General features: G+C 47.5%; 1 protein-coding gene across 2 annotated transcripts in view; it reads right to left on the reverse strand.

Moving 5' to 3' along the window:
- The window catches only part of Wdr48 (WD repeat domain 48), a 33,682-nt gene that overhangs the window by 3,555 nt on the left and 14,560 nt on the right, over positions 1-15,567 (reverse strand). For both annotated transcript variants that reach the window (XM_041676848.1, XM_041676847.1), the window contains exons 8-17: positions 13,525-13,749; positions 12,088-12,162; positions 10,264-10,366; positions 9,146-9,243; positions 6,717-6,824; positions 6,342-6,438; positions 4,732-4,827; positions 3,314-3,419; positions 2,500-2,587; positions 405-481 (exon numbers count right to left, since the gene is read on the reverse strand). In XM_041676848.1, the coding sequence (XP_041532782.1) occupies positions 405-481; positions 2,500-2,587; positions 3,314-3,419; positions 4,732-4,827; positions 6,342-6,438; positions 6,717-6,824; positions 9,146-9,243; positions 10,264-10,366; positions 12,088-12,162; positions 13,525-13,749 (1,073 nt within the window). The remainder of the gene's footprint in view (positions 1-404; positions 482-2,499; positions 2,588-3,313; positions 3,420-4,731; positions 4,828-6,341; positions 6,439-6,716; positions 6,825-9,145; positions 9,244-10,263; positions 10,367-12,087; positions 12,163-13,524; positions 13,750-15,567) is intronic.

Raw genomic sequence — 15,567 nt, forward strand, 5'->3', positions numbered from 1 at the left:
AGAAGCTGGTTATTTTCCCATTCTCTTTCCTCCCTAAGTATCTGTAAAAGCAGCTACTACACACAGGTTTGTCCTTTAGAGACAGTCTCCCATGGCCTTGAACTGATCCTCCTCTGCCCACCTCCGAAGAGCTGGGATTACAGGTGTGTGCCGCCACATACGGCTTGCTTGGTCTCGGCTGGGCTGGAGCTTACTATATTGCCTCGGCTGGCCTCCTGCCTCTGCCTCCAAGTGCTGAGACTACAAAGGCACGAATCAGCAATTATGGGCTAATCTAAATTTTGGCAGGAGACTAGCTCCACAATAACCAGCCTCCGACCTAGCACCTGTCTCCCTTGTTACGAAGCGACCATAAGGACAGAGGCATCTGCAGTGACTGGGATAAGGAAGCAATAGTTACTTACTTTTTTAAAGTTTTTGCTCCTGAAGATGCATGAGGTTGGAGGTAGAAAGGAATTTTGTTGAATTTGGGCATATTTTTCTGAAATATTAAAAGTTGAAGAGGTATAATACTTTCTATTAGCTGATGAAACTAAAATGCTGTCAATAGGGAAACAAGATTTACAATGACTTGATGTAATCTATAGTAAGTTATCAACTGAATGTGCCTTAAGAGAAAAACTTATCACCAAGTATGTTTAGTTTATAGTAAAAATAGATTAAGACAAATTATATGCAATATTTGTGCCAAAAATAGGTTTTGTGGCATGGCCTTTCTAAAATTATTATGCAAGGCATTACAGGAAAACAAACCTAAAATTTTAAAGCTGTATAAATCAAAACATTGGGGCTGACGACTAAAAGTCCAACCAGAAGCTTAAGCGTCCTGAGAGAGCCCGAGAGCCTTCACTTGCTGCATGGGTGGCCGTCACCAGTGGGGGCTCTTCTGCTATCCCCCTGACAGACAGAGGTCTACCATGAAGAAAATACCCATTCTCAAATGATGGCTGACATCATCTGGTCATCCTTCTAAGGGCATAAGCCATGCCACAGGGTCAGTAACAGTTCTACATTCAAAGGAAGCAGTAGTTTATGGGAAGCTTGGACAGAGAAGGCCACAGGTGTAACATTGGCTTTAAGTTCTTGGGGTTGTATATCTGGGGTAGAAAGCAAATTTTTGAAAGCTTTAAGAGATTAAATCCCTTTTCATATGGCTTTAGGAATATACAAAATAGTCAAGAGGATGTAAAAACATCTAGAAACAGACTGAGCAGTGTCTACAGGAATTTAGTGCACGAACTGACACAGCTTCCAGATTAGCAGAGACAAGAGACTCCACAGGCTGCACCGGCACAGTTAGAGCCTTACCGTACACCAAACACAAGAATAAATAACATTACAGAGCCAGGCAAGACAATGAGAAGGTACAGAGCCTAAGAAAGGAGGCTCTCCCACCCCTATCCTGGATTAAGAAATACCTAACAAAACACGGAAGAACCCAGAGTTATAACTTAACGTGATTACACAAAAACCAGGTTTCCACCTGGGAAGAACCTTGAACAAAGTAAAAGTTTAATGAAGGCACAGAGGAGTCAGGTTAATATGCAACGGAAGATCACCTACAGGTCAGTCGGAGAATGACCCCATTAGAGGGACGGCAGAGAGATAAACAGGCAGGAGATGGGGAGATGCAAATGGCCAATATGAAAGACTCTTAACCTCACCATGAATAAAGGGAAACACCACATCAAAGTCATCAGACAGTATTTGCCTATCGCACAGCAAAGCTAAAGTGTCCAGTGTTGTGTGGCTGTGGGAACTGGACATTCGCACACTTGGCTCAGAAGTAAATTGCCTTTGTGAAGGGCAATCTGGCATTATCTATCAGAATTTAAAATGTGCATACCCTTTGATCCAGCAATTCCATTTCTAGGAATTTATCCTAAAAAGCACACAAAGATACATGTACAAGGACATTCACTGCAGCACTGTTTGCAACAGAAAACATTGGAAACAACCCAAGTCCACTAATAAGGGGCTGATCAAATAAAGAATGCTACATTTACACAAAAGAATAGGGTGCTGTCATTGAAAGGGAATAGTCCATTGAGTACAGGCCTGAACAGATGTCCAAGACACACTTTTAGTATAAAAAGTTGCAGAACACTGTAAGAGATCTTGTGCAAAATAAAATGAGCTCTACACTTGCACATGCACACATAATATATGCTCGTGTAGGTGAAGAAAGGAGCCAAGGCTGTGTCAGCCTCCTAGAAGGTGCTGGCTCTGAGAGGAGGGTGGGTGGCAAGAGGCACCTCACCCCAAACACCAATCTTATAGAATAAGCATATATTATCATCATAACTGAATCCTGACAAATAAAAATCGATATGCAAACCATTATCAGATGCATCTACAACTTGAGAACTTCAGAAAAGCAGAGGGACTCCACTTGACAGGTGACTTTTGCTACAGTTTAAGACTGTGCTGTCTACAAGAGTCCTTAATGTCACAATCTGGGAAAAGTCAGAGGGCGAAGTGGGGGTGGGGGACACTTACATCCACAGTGATGTCAATTACCCATTGTGGTACTGTTTCATTGAGAAGCATCGCCTCAGTCTCGCCCCCGGAATCCCGGCAGAGCAGCCTAGACACAATCCATCAGGTAGTCAGTGTCATGACAAGGGGACATCAGAGGAGGAACCCTCACAGTGCTCACTGAGGACAGCAGAGGTGGCAGTAGACAGAGCAGGGAGACTTGGGTCACCTTAGGGCCTAACCAGTGCCATGGTGCATGACACGGACTTCACCTGCATTGAGGGCTCTAGTTTGGTTACTACACTTGGACAGGACAGACATCTTCCACACTTCTGACAACTATGCAACACTAGTGACAGTTGCCCAGCTCCCCACAGCTGTGCTGGGTGAGCCACATCAGCTTTTCCTTTCCTGGGGGGGGGGGGGGGGGGTCCAGAGAGGATTTCCCCGGCAGCCCAGGTTGAGTCAGCGCAGTTAACGGTTCCCAGGAGCAGCCCAGCCTGTCTTGTCTGGTCCAGTCCCCTGTGGGCAGGAACTGCTGTAATGCTTTCTGATCTCTGCCTGGCAGTCAGGAGTGAGAGGAAGTACCACCAGAGACGCCGCCTGGAGGCAGGAATCTGAGGGGAAGGGGCTGTGACTCTTGCCTTGGCCCTTCTGTCGCATCACTCACTGCACCGAGCATTTAACTATCTCAAGCAGACGGAAAAGCCAACTCCAGACATTCTTACAAGTTAGTGACACACTGCTCACGTCTGAGCCAGCACTTCCTAGCAAAAGGGTTGGACTATCAAGCAAGGTCTTTCTCAGGCAGGCCTCTGGTCCTTCTCATCCATACCTGAACAGTGTGCGACCTCCAGCTTCGCCAAAGATCACAGGGGTGTGGGGGGGCACTTGGAAATACCCATTTCCCTTCTGGACTCTGCTTTCCTGCTCCCCGCTCACTAGGAAAGACAGGCAGGCTGTTAGTGCTGAGACCACAGCTTCTGAACACTCATTACAACAGGCTGTAAACATGGCTCAGTGGTTAACAACACTGACTGCTCTTCCAGAGCACCACAACCACCTGTAACTCAAGTTCTAGAGGACCCAGTAGCCCTTCTGTCCTCCATGGCACTAGGCACACAGTGCTGCACATGGACTCTAGCAGGAAAACACGATACATTTCAAATTAAAAGTCAAAAAATTAAAAGTTAAAAATCTTGTTACTTAGAGTTAGAAAAATTGGTGGAGGAAGCTGGAAAATGGCTCACAGATAAGACTGCTCTTCCAGAGGACCTGAGTTCAATTCCCAGCACCCTGCAGCTCCAGGGGATATGATGCCTTTGTGTGGCCTTCACATACATTCCCACATATGGCATACACATATAAAAGTTTTTTAAATATTAAAAAGAGTAATAAAGGTAAAAAAACAAACATTAAATTCCTGAAAATAAGAATTTGTATTTTATATTGACTGTATTTTAGAGGATCTGATCAGAAGTCAGCATGCTACCAACTGTAAATAGAGTCCCTTTGAAGGGTTTTAATACAATGCAGCTGACCCACTGCCTGCCCTGCAAGCATGTGCCCTGCCAGCCTCCAGCCCCCTGTAAACCGGAGCACAGTGGCACCACCTGCCATCCCAGCACTTGGGAGCTATAGGTGGGAGGAGCTATGGCAACTGCGAGCTAGTCTGGACTACAAGAGTCCTGTCCAAAAACAGGAAAGAAAAGAAAAAAAAAGGGAAGGGAAATATTATTTATAAATAGTTGTCTTGCCAGGCAGTGGTGGTGTACACCTTTAATCCCAGGACTTGGGAGGCACAGGCATCTCTGGGAGTTCGAGGCTAGCCTGGTCTACAGCATGAGTTCCAGACAGCTAAAGCTACACAGAAAAACCCTGTCTTGAAAAAAACCAAACCAAACCAAACCAAATCAAAACTAACAACATACCAGGAGTCTTAACTGCCCCCCGCACAGAAGGAGCTGGTCATGTTTCTGTTTTATTTTTGCAAGGATTAAAGGTGTGCACCCCACCACCACACAGCATGTTTCTGTTCTGAATATCAAACATGGGGTTTCTTTCACCCTGTGAAAGCTACACCCCACAGTGGTCTCATCTCTGTAAGCTGTCTCAGTCCACTTGACATTCACTCTGGTGCAGAAAGGAGACAATGAACTGGGCACACCACAGATACACGTCACACTTCAGCACACTGTGTTAAGTACCCTTTGACCCCAAGCAACTCTTGCTTTTGTGAACATACACACTAACCGTGGTTGACTTCATTTTCTTCTTCGTCCATGGGAGTCACATGTGTTCTTGGCCAGTACTCCAGAAGTGCCTGTAGTAGGAGTCCTCCTAAGTTCACTGCAAGTTAACGGGAACAGGAGAGAGTGTGTCATCTCCAAGCTCAGACAAGGAAGAGCGATGTTCGGATGTTACATCTGATGTTGGAGAAGCCAACTACAGTCAGGGCAGGCTAGGAGCAGGGCAGCTGGAGACACCCAAAGGGAGAGCAGGTTCTCGGGAGAGGGGGCGGCATTGAGTGCCTACAGCATTCCACACAAATCTGGTGGCTTTTACAGTGGCACTGTCTTTTTTTTGTGAGTTCAGCCTGGCCTTCGATTTCTCATCTTCTTTCTTCCTACCCCAAGTCCAGGGATGATTGGGAGGTGCTTTCATGCTGGGGTGCGGATGCAGGGCTCAGCCCGAGCTCCGCTCTGAGATGCTGACGCAGGGGAACGGCTCTGCTCTTCACGAGTCACATGGTCTACACAGTAGCTAAGGCTGCCCTGGAGCTCACACTATTCTCCTGCCTTAGCCTCCTGAGTACTGGGATCACAGGCATGAGTCACTATGCCTGGCTTAGCTATTCCTTAAAAACTAAATAACATGATGTTATTTACGGAGATACTCTCCTGACACCGGCAATACTTTATCTGTACATATGTGCTGGTTTCTATACACCAAGTTCTTACAAGAATGCTGAGGAGGGGCGGGAGAGATGGCTCAGAGATTAAGAGCACTGATTGTTCTTCCACAGGTCCTGAGTTCAATTCCCAGCAACCACATGGTGGCTCACAACCATCTGTAATGAAATCTGGTGCCCTCTTCTGGCCTGCAGGCATACATGCAGACAGAACACTGTATACAAAATAAATAAATAAATCTTTTTTTTTTTAAAAAAAAAAAAGAATGCTGAGGAAGATACAATAATTGTCCTATGATGTGGGAGTGTCATATATCAATCTGTTGATTTCATTGGTTAAGTAATAAAGAAACTGCTTGGCCCTGATAGGTTAAAACATAGGCGGGAGGAGTAAACAGAACAGAATGCTGGGAGGAAGAGGAGGTGAGCTCAGAGGCCATGCTCCTCTCTCCTGGGCAGACACGATGGAGCAAGCCGCCAGGTCAGACATGCTGAATCTTTCCCGGTAAGACCGGTGCTACACAGTTTATTAGAGATGGGTTGATCGGGATATCAGAATTAGCCAGTAAGGGCTAGAGCTAATGGGCCAAGCAGTGTTTAAAAGAATACAGTTTGTGTGTTGTTATTTCTGGTGTAAAGCTAGCCGTGCGGGGGCTGGGCAGGACGAAAAGCAGGCCTGCAGCTCCCTCAACAGTCCTATATGCTGGGCAGTGATGGAGCACACTTTTAGTCCCAGCACTCGGGAGGCAGAAGCAGTTTAATCTCTAAAGTTAAGGCAGCCTGGTCTAAAGAATGAGTTCTAGGACAGCCAGGGCTATACAGAGAAACCTTGTCTCAATCGAACAAAAAAACAAACAAAAAACCTCACACCAAACCACAACAAAAAAGGGGGACACTACAGAGATGACTGGCCAGCAATCCCTGCCTAGCTCCACCTAAACACTTAACTCACATTTTGGGTCTGAGCCGTCGGGACTGCTGAAGCCAGCGTCTTTTGCAGAAACCCAGGCAGCAAAGCAGTCACTTTCATCCAGAGTAATCGTCAGCATCTGCCAGAGACAACAACATCAGTGCACGCCCTCCCTTCTGCAGCACCTGAACCTGCAGCATCTGCACACTAGACTAAGGCATCAAGCCATGCTTCCATGGGAATCAATGCCGCTATGGCTCACGTTACTCAAATGTCAGAGGCTTCAATGACAGTTTATTAACATGGGGGAAAAGGAATTGCACATTACTTAAAAACATTAAACTCCATCAGAATAGTTAGGGTGTGCTAGGGATCTGCAATTATCCAAAATTACACAAATACTGATTGCTAACTCACCCCTGTTTTCAGATCTACTGAGAACCAATTTGGAACATACACCATTTTAAATCTTTTCTTAATTTCGTCTTCGAAGTCCACTTTGCCCAAATCTTCCACTTTGCATGCCTGCACAAGGGAGCACAAGGTCAGGGTGGAGTAATGGGTGGAGTAATGGGTGGAGTAATGGATGGAGTAACGGACCCAGTGACGCTGCACACTTCCAGATTTCACACTTGTTTACATAATCCTAAAGTGTACTTTAAGAAGAACAGAGCTAATGGGCAGCGTGGTGCACACCTTTAATGCAGCACTCGGGAGGTAGGGCAGGTGGATCTCTGTGAGTTGGAGGCCAGCCTGGTCTACAGGCCCCTAAGCTACACAGAGAAACCCTGTCTTGAACTCCTCCCTCACCATAGGAGCCGATTTCTTTTATTCTAAGGTCTTTAAATAACTACCTGTTAGTAAAAATTTAAACTAATGAGCTGAAGAGATGGCTCAGTGGTTAAGAGTACTTGTTGGTCTTGAAAAGAACGTGGTTCAGCTGCCAGCACCCACCTGGCTCACAATCATCCAATTACTCCAGGTCCAGGGAATCTAGTGCCCCCTCTCATCTCCCTGGGTACCAGGCACACACGGTTACTCAGACATGTATGCAAGCAAACACTCATACACATTAAATTTTTTAAAAATTTTTTGAAAATGAAAACAATCTTTTCTAGGGGGTGGGGCTGTAACTTAATTCTGCTAACACTAAACTGCCTTCACATTCATCCAGTGCCACAGTCGGCTCCTCACGGGCAGGCAGACATGGACTCTCCCACATCCCACTGCTCCCTCCCAATGACCTAGGGAGAGCTCACACCACGGCAACGTACTCAAGCCCCGGGAACGTCAATTTCCCAGAAGTCTGTCATTTACTGCACTGCACACACACTCCTTGATGCAGGCCAGCACCCCATCCCCAGACCATCTCCTTTCCTCTCTGGAAACCCAAGTCCTGGCTCCACTCAGATGCAGTCATCACAGGCTCTTGTCTTCATCTGAGCTACAATAATGCCCACACGGAGAACACACAGGATACACTGCCCGTATACCTCCACCACATAAAGTCTGCAGCACAACGGATCATCCCTGCTATCTGGAAGAGCACATGAGTGCACAGGCAAGCGTGGACAGAAAACCTTCTGTCTTTCTCCCAGCGCAAGAAAAAGGTGCCCTTCTGGGTGTGTTCTAGCCCTTCCTTCCTGGGAACCTGTAGAGCTTCTGTTGTTGTTTCCCCTCCATGTCAAGGTTTTTCAGTGTAGTCCTGGCTGTCCTGGAACTCACTCTGTAGACAAGGCTGGCCTGAAACTCAGAGCTCTGCCTGCTCCTACCTCCTGAGTGCTGGGATTGCTGTGTTGTTCTATCTAGTACCCCGAGGACTGCGCGCTGTCTGCCCACGATAGCTCACACCATTCTGTCCCGAGAGCTGGGCTGTCATCTTCTCCCTCTACCACTCCACCCTCAGCAGACCCTTTCTCCTTCACACTCTCCACTTTCTTTCTTCCCATCCTCTTTCCCACCCATTTTGCTGCAGCAGAATGGTTCCTGTGCGCTGAGCTCTGTGTTGCAGGGTTCTGAAATATGCACTTGACATCACTAGGAAATGGGTAAAAGCCATTTTGGGGATAAAGTCCAGCAGATCATGTGACTGGCCACTGGCTACAGACTAGAACACAGCTCTGCCGATTCTGCCATGTCCCCAGGCTTCCTTGTCTTCTTTACCCCCTTAGGTTTAGGATACCAGATCATGTGACTTCAAACCTTTCAAGGTTCATTATCTGGACATGGGAAGCTGTTCACACTAGCTCAGAGCTCCACCCAAGCAGAGAACTAGATCTCATTCGGACAGTAGGTTTCTGCTGAGAGCAGCTAACCAGACCAAGAGTGGGCAACTGAGGCCACACACAGAAAACCAGTAGCTCAACTTTACAGAGATGCTGTTCTGACAAGACTCTCGGGTGCCATGGAAATAGTCAGTGCAGGGCAGCATGACCTAGGGTTGCACCGGGGTGAGGTTAGGTAACCAGGGAAGAATCGAGCAGTTTTACCGATGAGTGATTGAGGCTTCTCTGGATCTGCTCAGCTACATGGGGCCCCTTGTGAAAGAAAGGGCAGGACAGAACACCCATCCCTACAGTCAATGAATTATGCAGCCTGAAATGCCAATAGCACAAAGGACAAGAACTCTGGTGGACCCTTTTAAAGTAAGGCAGCCTTTTTTTTTTTTTTTAAAACAATTTATAATATAGCAACCAGGGAAATGGTTTAGGTGCTTAAAAATGTAAACTACCACATCATGCTATACCTAAAGTATCCACCCCAAATAAATCTTGATTGTCATGTACAAATAAGGAAAACTAGGGGGAATGCATGGTCCCATAACCACCAATTTCAAAGATGCTTACCTTCAACACGTCCCAATATGCCACGTTGTTATTTGTATCTTTGGTTAATATATGTCTCTTATCATTAAGGATGTGACATTGAATGATACTAGCGCCACCTAAACAAAGAAAAAAGAACAATTGGTGAAAGAAAAAACAATGCCTTTCTACTCATCCTTAGAATGTATGTGGTCAGGTGCCAACTCTGGAGCTGGTTCTCCTCTTCCATCTTTATATGGGCTCTGAGGAGAGAATTCAAGCTGTCAGGCATGAGCAGCAAGTACTGGTCAGCGTGCCAGCCTGGCATGTGCTCTCGCTTCTTTCCGTCGTCTCGTTCAGTCCTTCTGACCAGTTTCTACCCATTCTTATCTAGCGGGAAGAGCTGTAGGAGGCTAACCCTGGAGCTAACATTACATAGACATTTTTTTTCCTCAGCTAGCCAAAGCATAGAATTTGAGGCTCACATCTGACTATCTGGTGTGTGCTGTGCTGAAAGACAAGATGAGAGGTATTTTACACGGCTACTGTACAATAGGGTAAGAGACGAACTTGAGAATGGTGCCAAAATACACATGGCATGAAGCTCTGGGGTATACTGAACACAAAACTTGTCATGCTCTGTTTGCAGCAGTCAGAACTGAAGACGCTGTGGCAAACACAGGCAGAACACCATAGCTGTCACTCACACAGATCAAACACACAAAGCCATCACTGAGTCTGGGAAGGTGGCAGAGGGAGGCCAGATCTCCTCAGTGCACATGCAAGTACTGAAGCCCCACAGAAACCCCTGATCTGCACTATTCTAGACATCACTCAAAAAAAAAAATTCACAACCACACCCCTGTGCACATGGGTGGCACTTATGGGACCAGGAGGTGACTAAAGAAATCTTGCATGGGAATGTGCTGAGGTAGTGTCCAGCGAGCAGGAGAGATGATCTGGGAACGGACAGGATGAAGATAGATGGTACACGTGTATGAAACTGTCAAAGAATAAATCAAAAATATCCTTAACACCTCCCCCTTCTCATCCTAAGCACACGTCCCCAGCAACACTGCAGTCACAGAAATGCGGTGCCTTTATTTCCACCTCTCTTGACTCTACCTCATCACAAGTGTGTGCTGCTGTGGTCTTCTTACCTTTAATAACCTGGTCGGGCTGTGTGCAGAGGGGGGTTATGGGATTTGTACAGTCGTTGTCATAATCACCAGAGGCTCGGAAATTATGAATTCCCTTCAGTGTCTAAAGGAACAAAATTATCATGTCATCATTTTATGCTCTCCAGCTTGTCACTCTGAGTCAGCGAGGAGACTGAGAGCCGCAGAAGCAGCAAGCGCTCAGGGGTCACACTGATCAGAGCACACCATCACAGCAGGGAACCACAGGGCCAAACAGCAAGAAATCCCCAGCAAACAGTAATGAGGAAAAAAGACAATGAAAACAAAAACAAAACCCAAGGTCCCTGTGCTGGTCTGAGTGAGAATGTTCTCCATACACTCATGTATTTGAACTCATGGCCCTCAGTTAGTGGAACTCTTTAAGAAGAATTAGGAAGTGTGGCTTTGTTTGAGTCTAAGTGTCACGGGGGGTGGGCCTTGAAGTTTCCAAAGCCCACACTAGGCCCACTCTCTCTGCCTTCAACTTTTAGACCAGATGTGCACTCTCAGCCACATGTGCCACACCTGCCTGGCACCACATTCCCTGCCACAACTGGCCCCCCATAAACTCACAGGGAGAGCACTACCAGGTGTGGCTTTGTTGGAGGAAGTGTGTCACTGTGGAAGCACACCTTGTCAAGCCATGCCCAGTGACAGTCCACATCCCGTGGCCTTCTGATGAAGATGGAGTCAGGACCATGCCCGCCTGCACATTGCCTCTCCCCCTCCAGATGATAGTGACCTCTGAAACTGCCAGTGAGCCACTCCAATGAAATACATAAGAGTTGCCATGGTAGCTGGGCGGTGGTGGCGCACACCTTTAATCCTAACACTCGGGAGGCAGAGGCAGATGGGTCTTTGTGAGTTTGAGGCCAGCCTGGTCTACAACATGAGTTCTAGGACAGAGAAACCATGTCTCAAAAAAACAAACCAAACCAAACCAAACAAAACAAAACAAAACAAAAAACTCAAACAAACAAACAAGAGTTGCCATGGTCATGGTGTCTCCTCTAAGCAATAGAAACCCTAACCAAGATAATAGTCATGGACTAACCTCTTGTAACTAAGTAAGCTTCCAATTAAATGCCTTCTGCTCTAAGCTGCCCTGGTGTTTATCACAGCAACAGAACAGTAACTAAGTCCCAAGCAGGGCTGTGTTCCAGCGAAGACTATCACTGATGGGCACAAGAACAGGCACACAAGCAAGGTAGCTGATCTGCACATAAACCCTTTCCACTAGCTCCCAGAGTCAGCTATGCAAAGCAGCTTAACTCCTTCACTTGGACTTGGCTGCCCGATCTCCTTCTACCCCTGCTCTCTATGCCATGAAGACAGGAAATGAGTCAGAAGCCAACTTCCTGCTCTATTACCTTTAGAAAAATGGGTATATGGTCTGCCTACTTCCTTCCTTTTGTGTTTAACTGATACAGCCAGCGTCTTGCTATGTAGCCCAGGCTGGCCTTGACTGTGCAGCATTCCCACCTGTCACGTGCTGGGCTATAGCTGTGCGCCACCACAGCCACTCTCAGGTGCAGCTTAGAGGCCAGCACCGTCTAACACGGACAGCTGAAATCAGGCAACAGTCTCTGCTAAGCACAGCAAGCACATAGCCTAGCTGGTGACAGAAAAAGAAGCTTAATGTCATCCAGGAAATTTCAGGGTTACTCTCACTCTCAGGGATCACGCCTGAATTCACAGAGGCACATGGACAAGGCCACACCAAGTCTCTGCTGCTGCTAACTGGCGTATCTGGGATAGCAAACCAACCACGCCTACAGACTCACCACAGCACAGTCACACACTTACCCACTTGTTTACTGTGGACTTGGTTGTTGCAACCCAGACTGCAGGAGGGGGATCTGCTGATCTGTCAAGCTCCATCTGAAAGCCAAACACAAAGTCTTCTTTGCCAAGAGCTCATGCCTCTGCTGTTATCCCAGAGACGAGCTATTAGCCTGGTGACACACCAGGAGTACCAACCAACTCCTCAGCCAACAACTAAACAGTGCCTGCACAGGCTTCTGGCAGTGAGCTACAAACACACAGGGAAGGGGGTCTCCACCAAAGGAGTTCAGTCTGGTAACGAGAAAGTCTCATAAGACTTATGTTATGTTAGGGCACGCAAGTATCCCTCGCACCAGTGAGCTACATACAGCTGTCCACTCATGCCTGCGTACATGTACACAGTTAGATGTTTTTAGAATCTCACTATATCAGCCAGGCTGGTTTTGAACTCAGAAGCCTCCTGCAACAGCTGGTATATAGACAGGTACCACTGTGGACAGGCTTAAGATTTCAATTTAGATTAACTGTAGGGACCTAAGTGGACACACTCAAAAGGATGAGGGCTTTCTGGAGCAAAAGCAACACTGTTTCTGCTATTCCAGTTTTTATATTGTGTCTGTGTGCATGCACACGTACACAATTCTCTGAGACAGGCTCTTGTTATGCCCTTAAAGCTAGCCTGGATGGCCACCATGCTTGGCTTACATTCTTCCCTTAAAGGCAAATTATTTCTTTCTTTTTTGAGACTGTTTGTAGAAAAAAAAAAATCCTAACAACAAACCAAATGCGAAATTAGCCCTTGCTCAGGGAGGGGCTCACCGGGATCCCATCAGCACATGCGCTCTGGTCCTTTCAGAATATCGTACATGTAAGATGTCTATTTATACTAAACAGAACCACTCTTCTTCCTACAGCAGGAGACTGCAGCTGAAGGGGCAGGAGACATTTCTACTCGGTGTGTGCCACCTTCTTCAGCCTACTGTCCCCACACCTGCAGTGCTCACAGGGAAGAGGCTCTTTCACGCTTGCTACCTCCACAGCCTTAATGCTCTGCTCCCCAGAGGATGGTTTGCTGGTCATCAAGGCACCACCCAGATCACGTCTCCTGCCCACTCTAAGCCTTGTGGGCTCTTCTCCTGCACGGCTCTTCCTTTCCTCACTGAAGAGGCTGGAACCTTGCTGTCCGTGGGACGGCAGGAGAACTCAGCAGCATGGCTGACATGGTATCACCAGGATTTAGTTACCAGCAGGAAGCCATCCATCCATGTGCCAGGGGTGTGCCCCAAAGTCAGTTTGCCGCCTTGCTGGCCTGAGGGTCTATATTGAGACACTTTCCTACCCCGTTGAGGATGGAGGGTCTTCCCACCCCCATGTCTGGTCAGTGAGTAATGCAGATTCTGCCGCACAGGCCTAACCAAGGTCACAAACTCAGCTGGAAAACTAGAAAACTCAACACACCTTGAGAACTGGTGCCTTTTCTTCACAAATCAGCACCCGAATGTCAGGGTTTCTTAGGTCTGTGCAGTAAATCTTCCTGTCCCGTCCTCCAGAGTACACATGTGTGAAGGCATCGTTGACTTGGAGGGCCCAAACGCCTTCATCGTGTACTCGGTATGTTGCTATACATCTCTGCTGGCCAAGGGACCACAGGCGAATTGTCCCATCAGAACTCCCAGAGAGGCACTGTGAACAGAGAAACAAGGTGAGGGTGCTCCCAGGAGCATGCCAGTCCGAAATAGCCACAGATAGCGTGCACACTCCATCAGGGACACCTGAGGGACCTGTCCTAGTCCTCTTTAGCCAGTGCCTGCTGATTCTGTAAACCCTAAGGTGAGTTGTGTTTGGATGCTCAGTTACTGAGGCAGACAGAGTTGGACAGCAGCTGAAGGCAAGGGGGTGGTGAACTCAGCATAACACCATTCCTGGGAACTTATTAAAATGTAAACTCTCAGGTCCCACCCAGACCATGGAGGCAGGACCACAGCAGGTCCAATAGATGCCCAGCAGGTTTCCCGGGTAACTCCCATGCTCTATGGCTGACGGCAGTGCTCTGGCCAGAGAGCCTTTTGGGATCTTGTGTCACAGTTGTCTCCCCCTCTTGCTCACGGCTCTGGATTTCTTGTGGTTCAGACAGGAACCAGAAACAAGGTCTAGCCAAGGACAGCACTGACTCCTGTGATTCTGAATGATTCTCACATGAGTTGTGAGTCAACACTAGTGGTTCTGAACATTCTCAAGGTCCAGGAGAATCATCTACAGACAAGTTGGAGGCACACAGATTAGGGATGAGTACACTGAGTTAGACAGAAACAGGCTGACTGAGTCATCCCAGAGCCATACTGGGCATGCTCAGTATTCCTAACTGGTCGCTGTGACAACTTGTAGAAAGCATAAAAACTTCATTTCCCTGGGAAAGGACAAAGCAATTGCTGGTGCTGGAGGATGTGACTAAGCAATAGCTTCAGAGGAGCGCAGCTGCGGCCCAGACTTGGTGGTTCTTAAATAGATGGGTGGGGTAGATTGTTAACGTAACTGCTCCACCTCTTGACTTGAGGAGCCTGTGAGACCGTGGGCAGGTGAATTACATCAACACTGAGTAGAAGATTCCCTCACCAACTGCCAGGAGCACCAGAAACTTAGTCACCTCTTCCAACTAGTTCACAAGGGGATGACTGATCCAACCTGGGTATGGGAGGACTCAGACGTTCTTTGGGATAGAGCTAAGGAGGGCTTCCTAGGGCAGAAGATGCTACTCTGACGCGGCCAATCTCTCAGGAAAGCTCCAATCCCTCAGATCCTAGAACATACGCCCACAGACAGCAAGGTCTGGCAAAGACGGTGCTCTGGAAGTCCAGACACTGAAGATGTGCAACAGTTAGTTACCAGATGCAGACTCCATGGTGGAAGCAGAGGAGGAAGCACAGAGGTTGGGTCACATGAACACACAACACAGAACAATCGCAACAGCAGCCAGCACTCTGCGGCTACAAGGTGAGCAAGCCACAAGACAAACACAACCTGCTAATAAAGAGCCACCGACACCCAGCACGAGGCAGGGCTCAGGGATGCCCAGTGCTGTAAGGACCCCCCTCCTCAAGGTCCCTGGTGACACTCCCTGTCCTATAGGAGCTGGCAGGACCCATAAACAGTTCCCACCCTCCATTTTTACCTCTTTCCTTCCACTGGCTAAGAATGTGAGCTATCCAACAAGAAATTATTTCAGACAAATCCAACACTCTATTAAACCAGACGAACCCCAACCAGACATTCCTGTCTCCCAATGACAGCAGTAGGAGGGGCCTATGTGTAGGGGACCTGGCTACTATTGGAAAAGTTGCCTGACATGATCCCAGACCCCTAAGTTAGGTCTAAAACTTGAATTACCAGAAGAACCCTGCGGGTGACCCACCCTAAGAGCAAACTGGTAGCTTCTAGAACTGAGCCCCACTAACATTACTGGTCAATAGCAAATACAGCTGACTTTAAAGGATCTCCACCCGA

The sequence above is a fragment of the Microtus oregoni genome, unplaced genomic scaffold (genome assembly GCF_018167655.1).
Source record: "Microtus oregoni isolate MIOR12 unplaced genomic scaffold, Mior012 000028F_ref0000031, whole genome shotgun sequence".
Taxonomy (NCBI): domain Eukaryota; kingdom Metazoa; phylum Chordata; class Mammalia; order Rodentia; family Cricetidae; genus Microtus; species Microtus oregoni.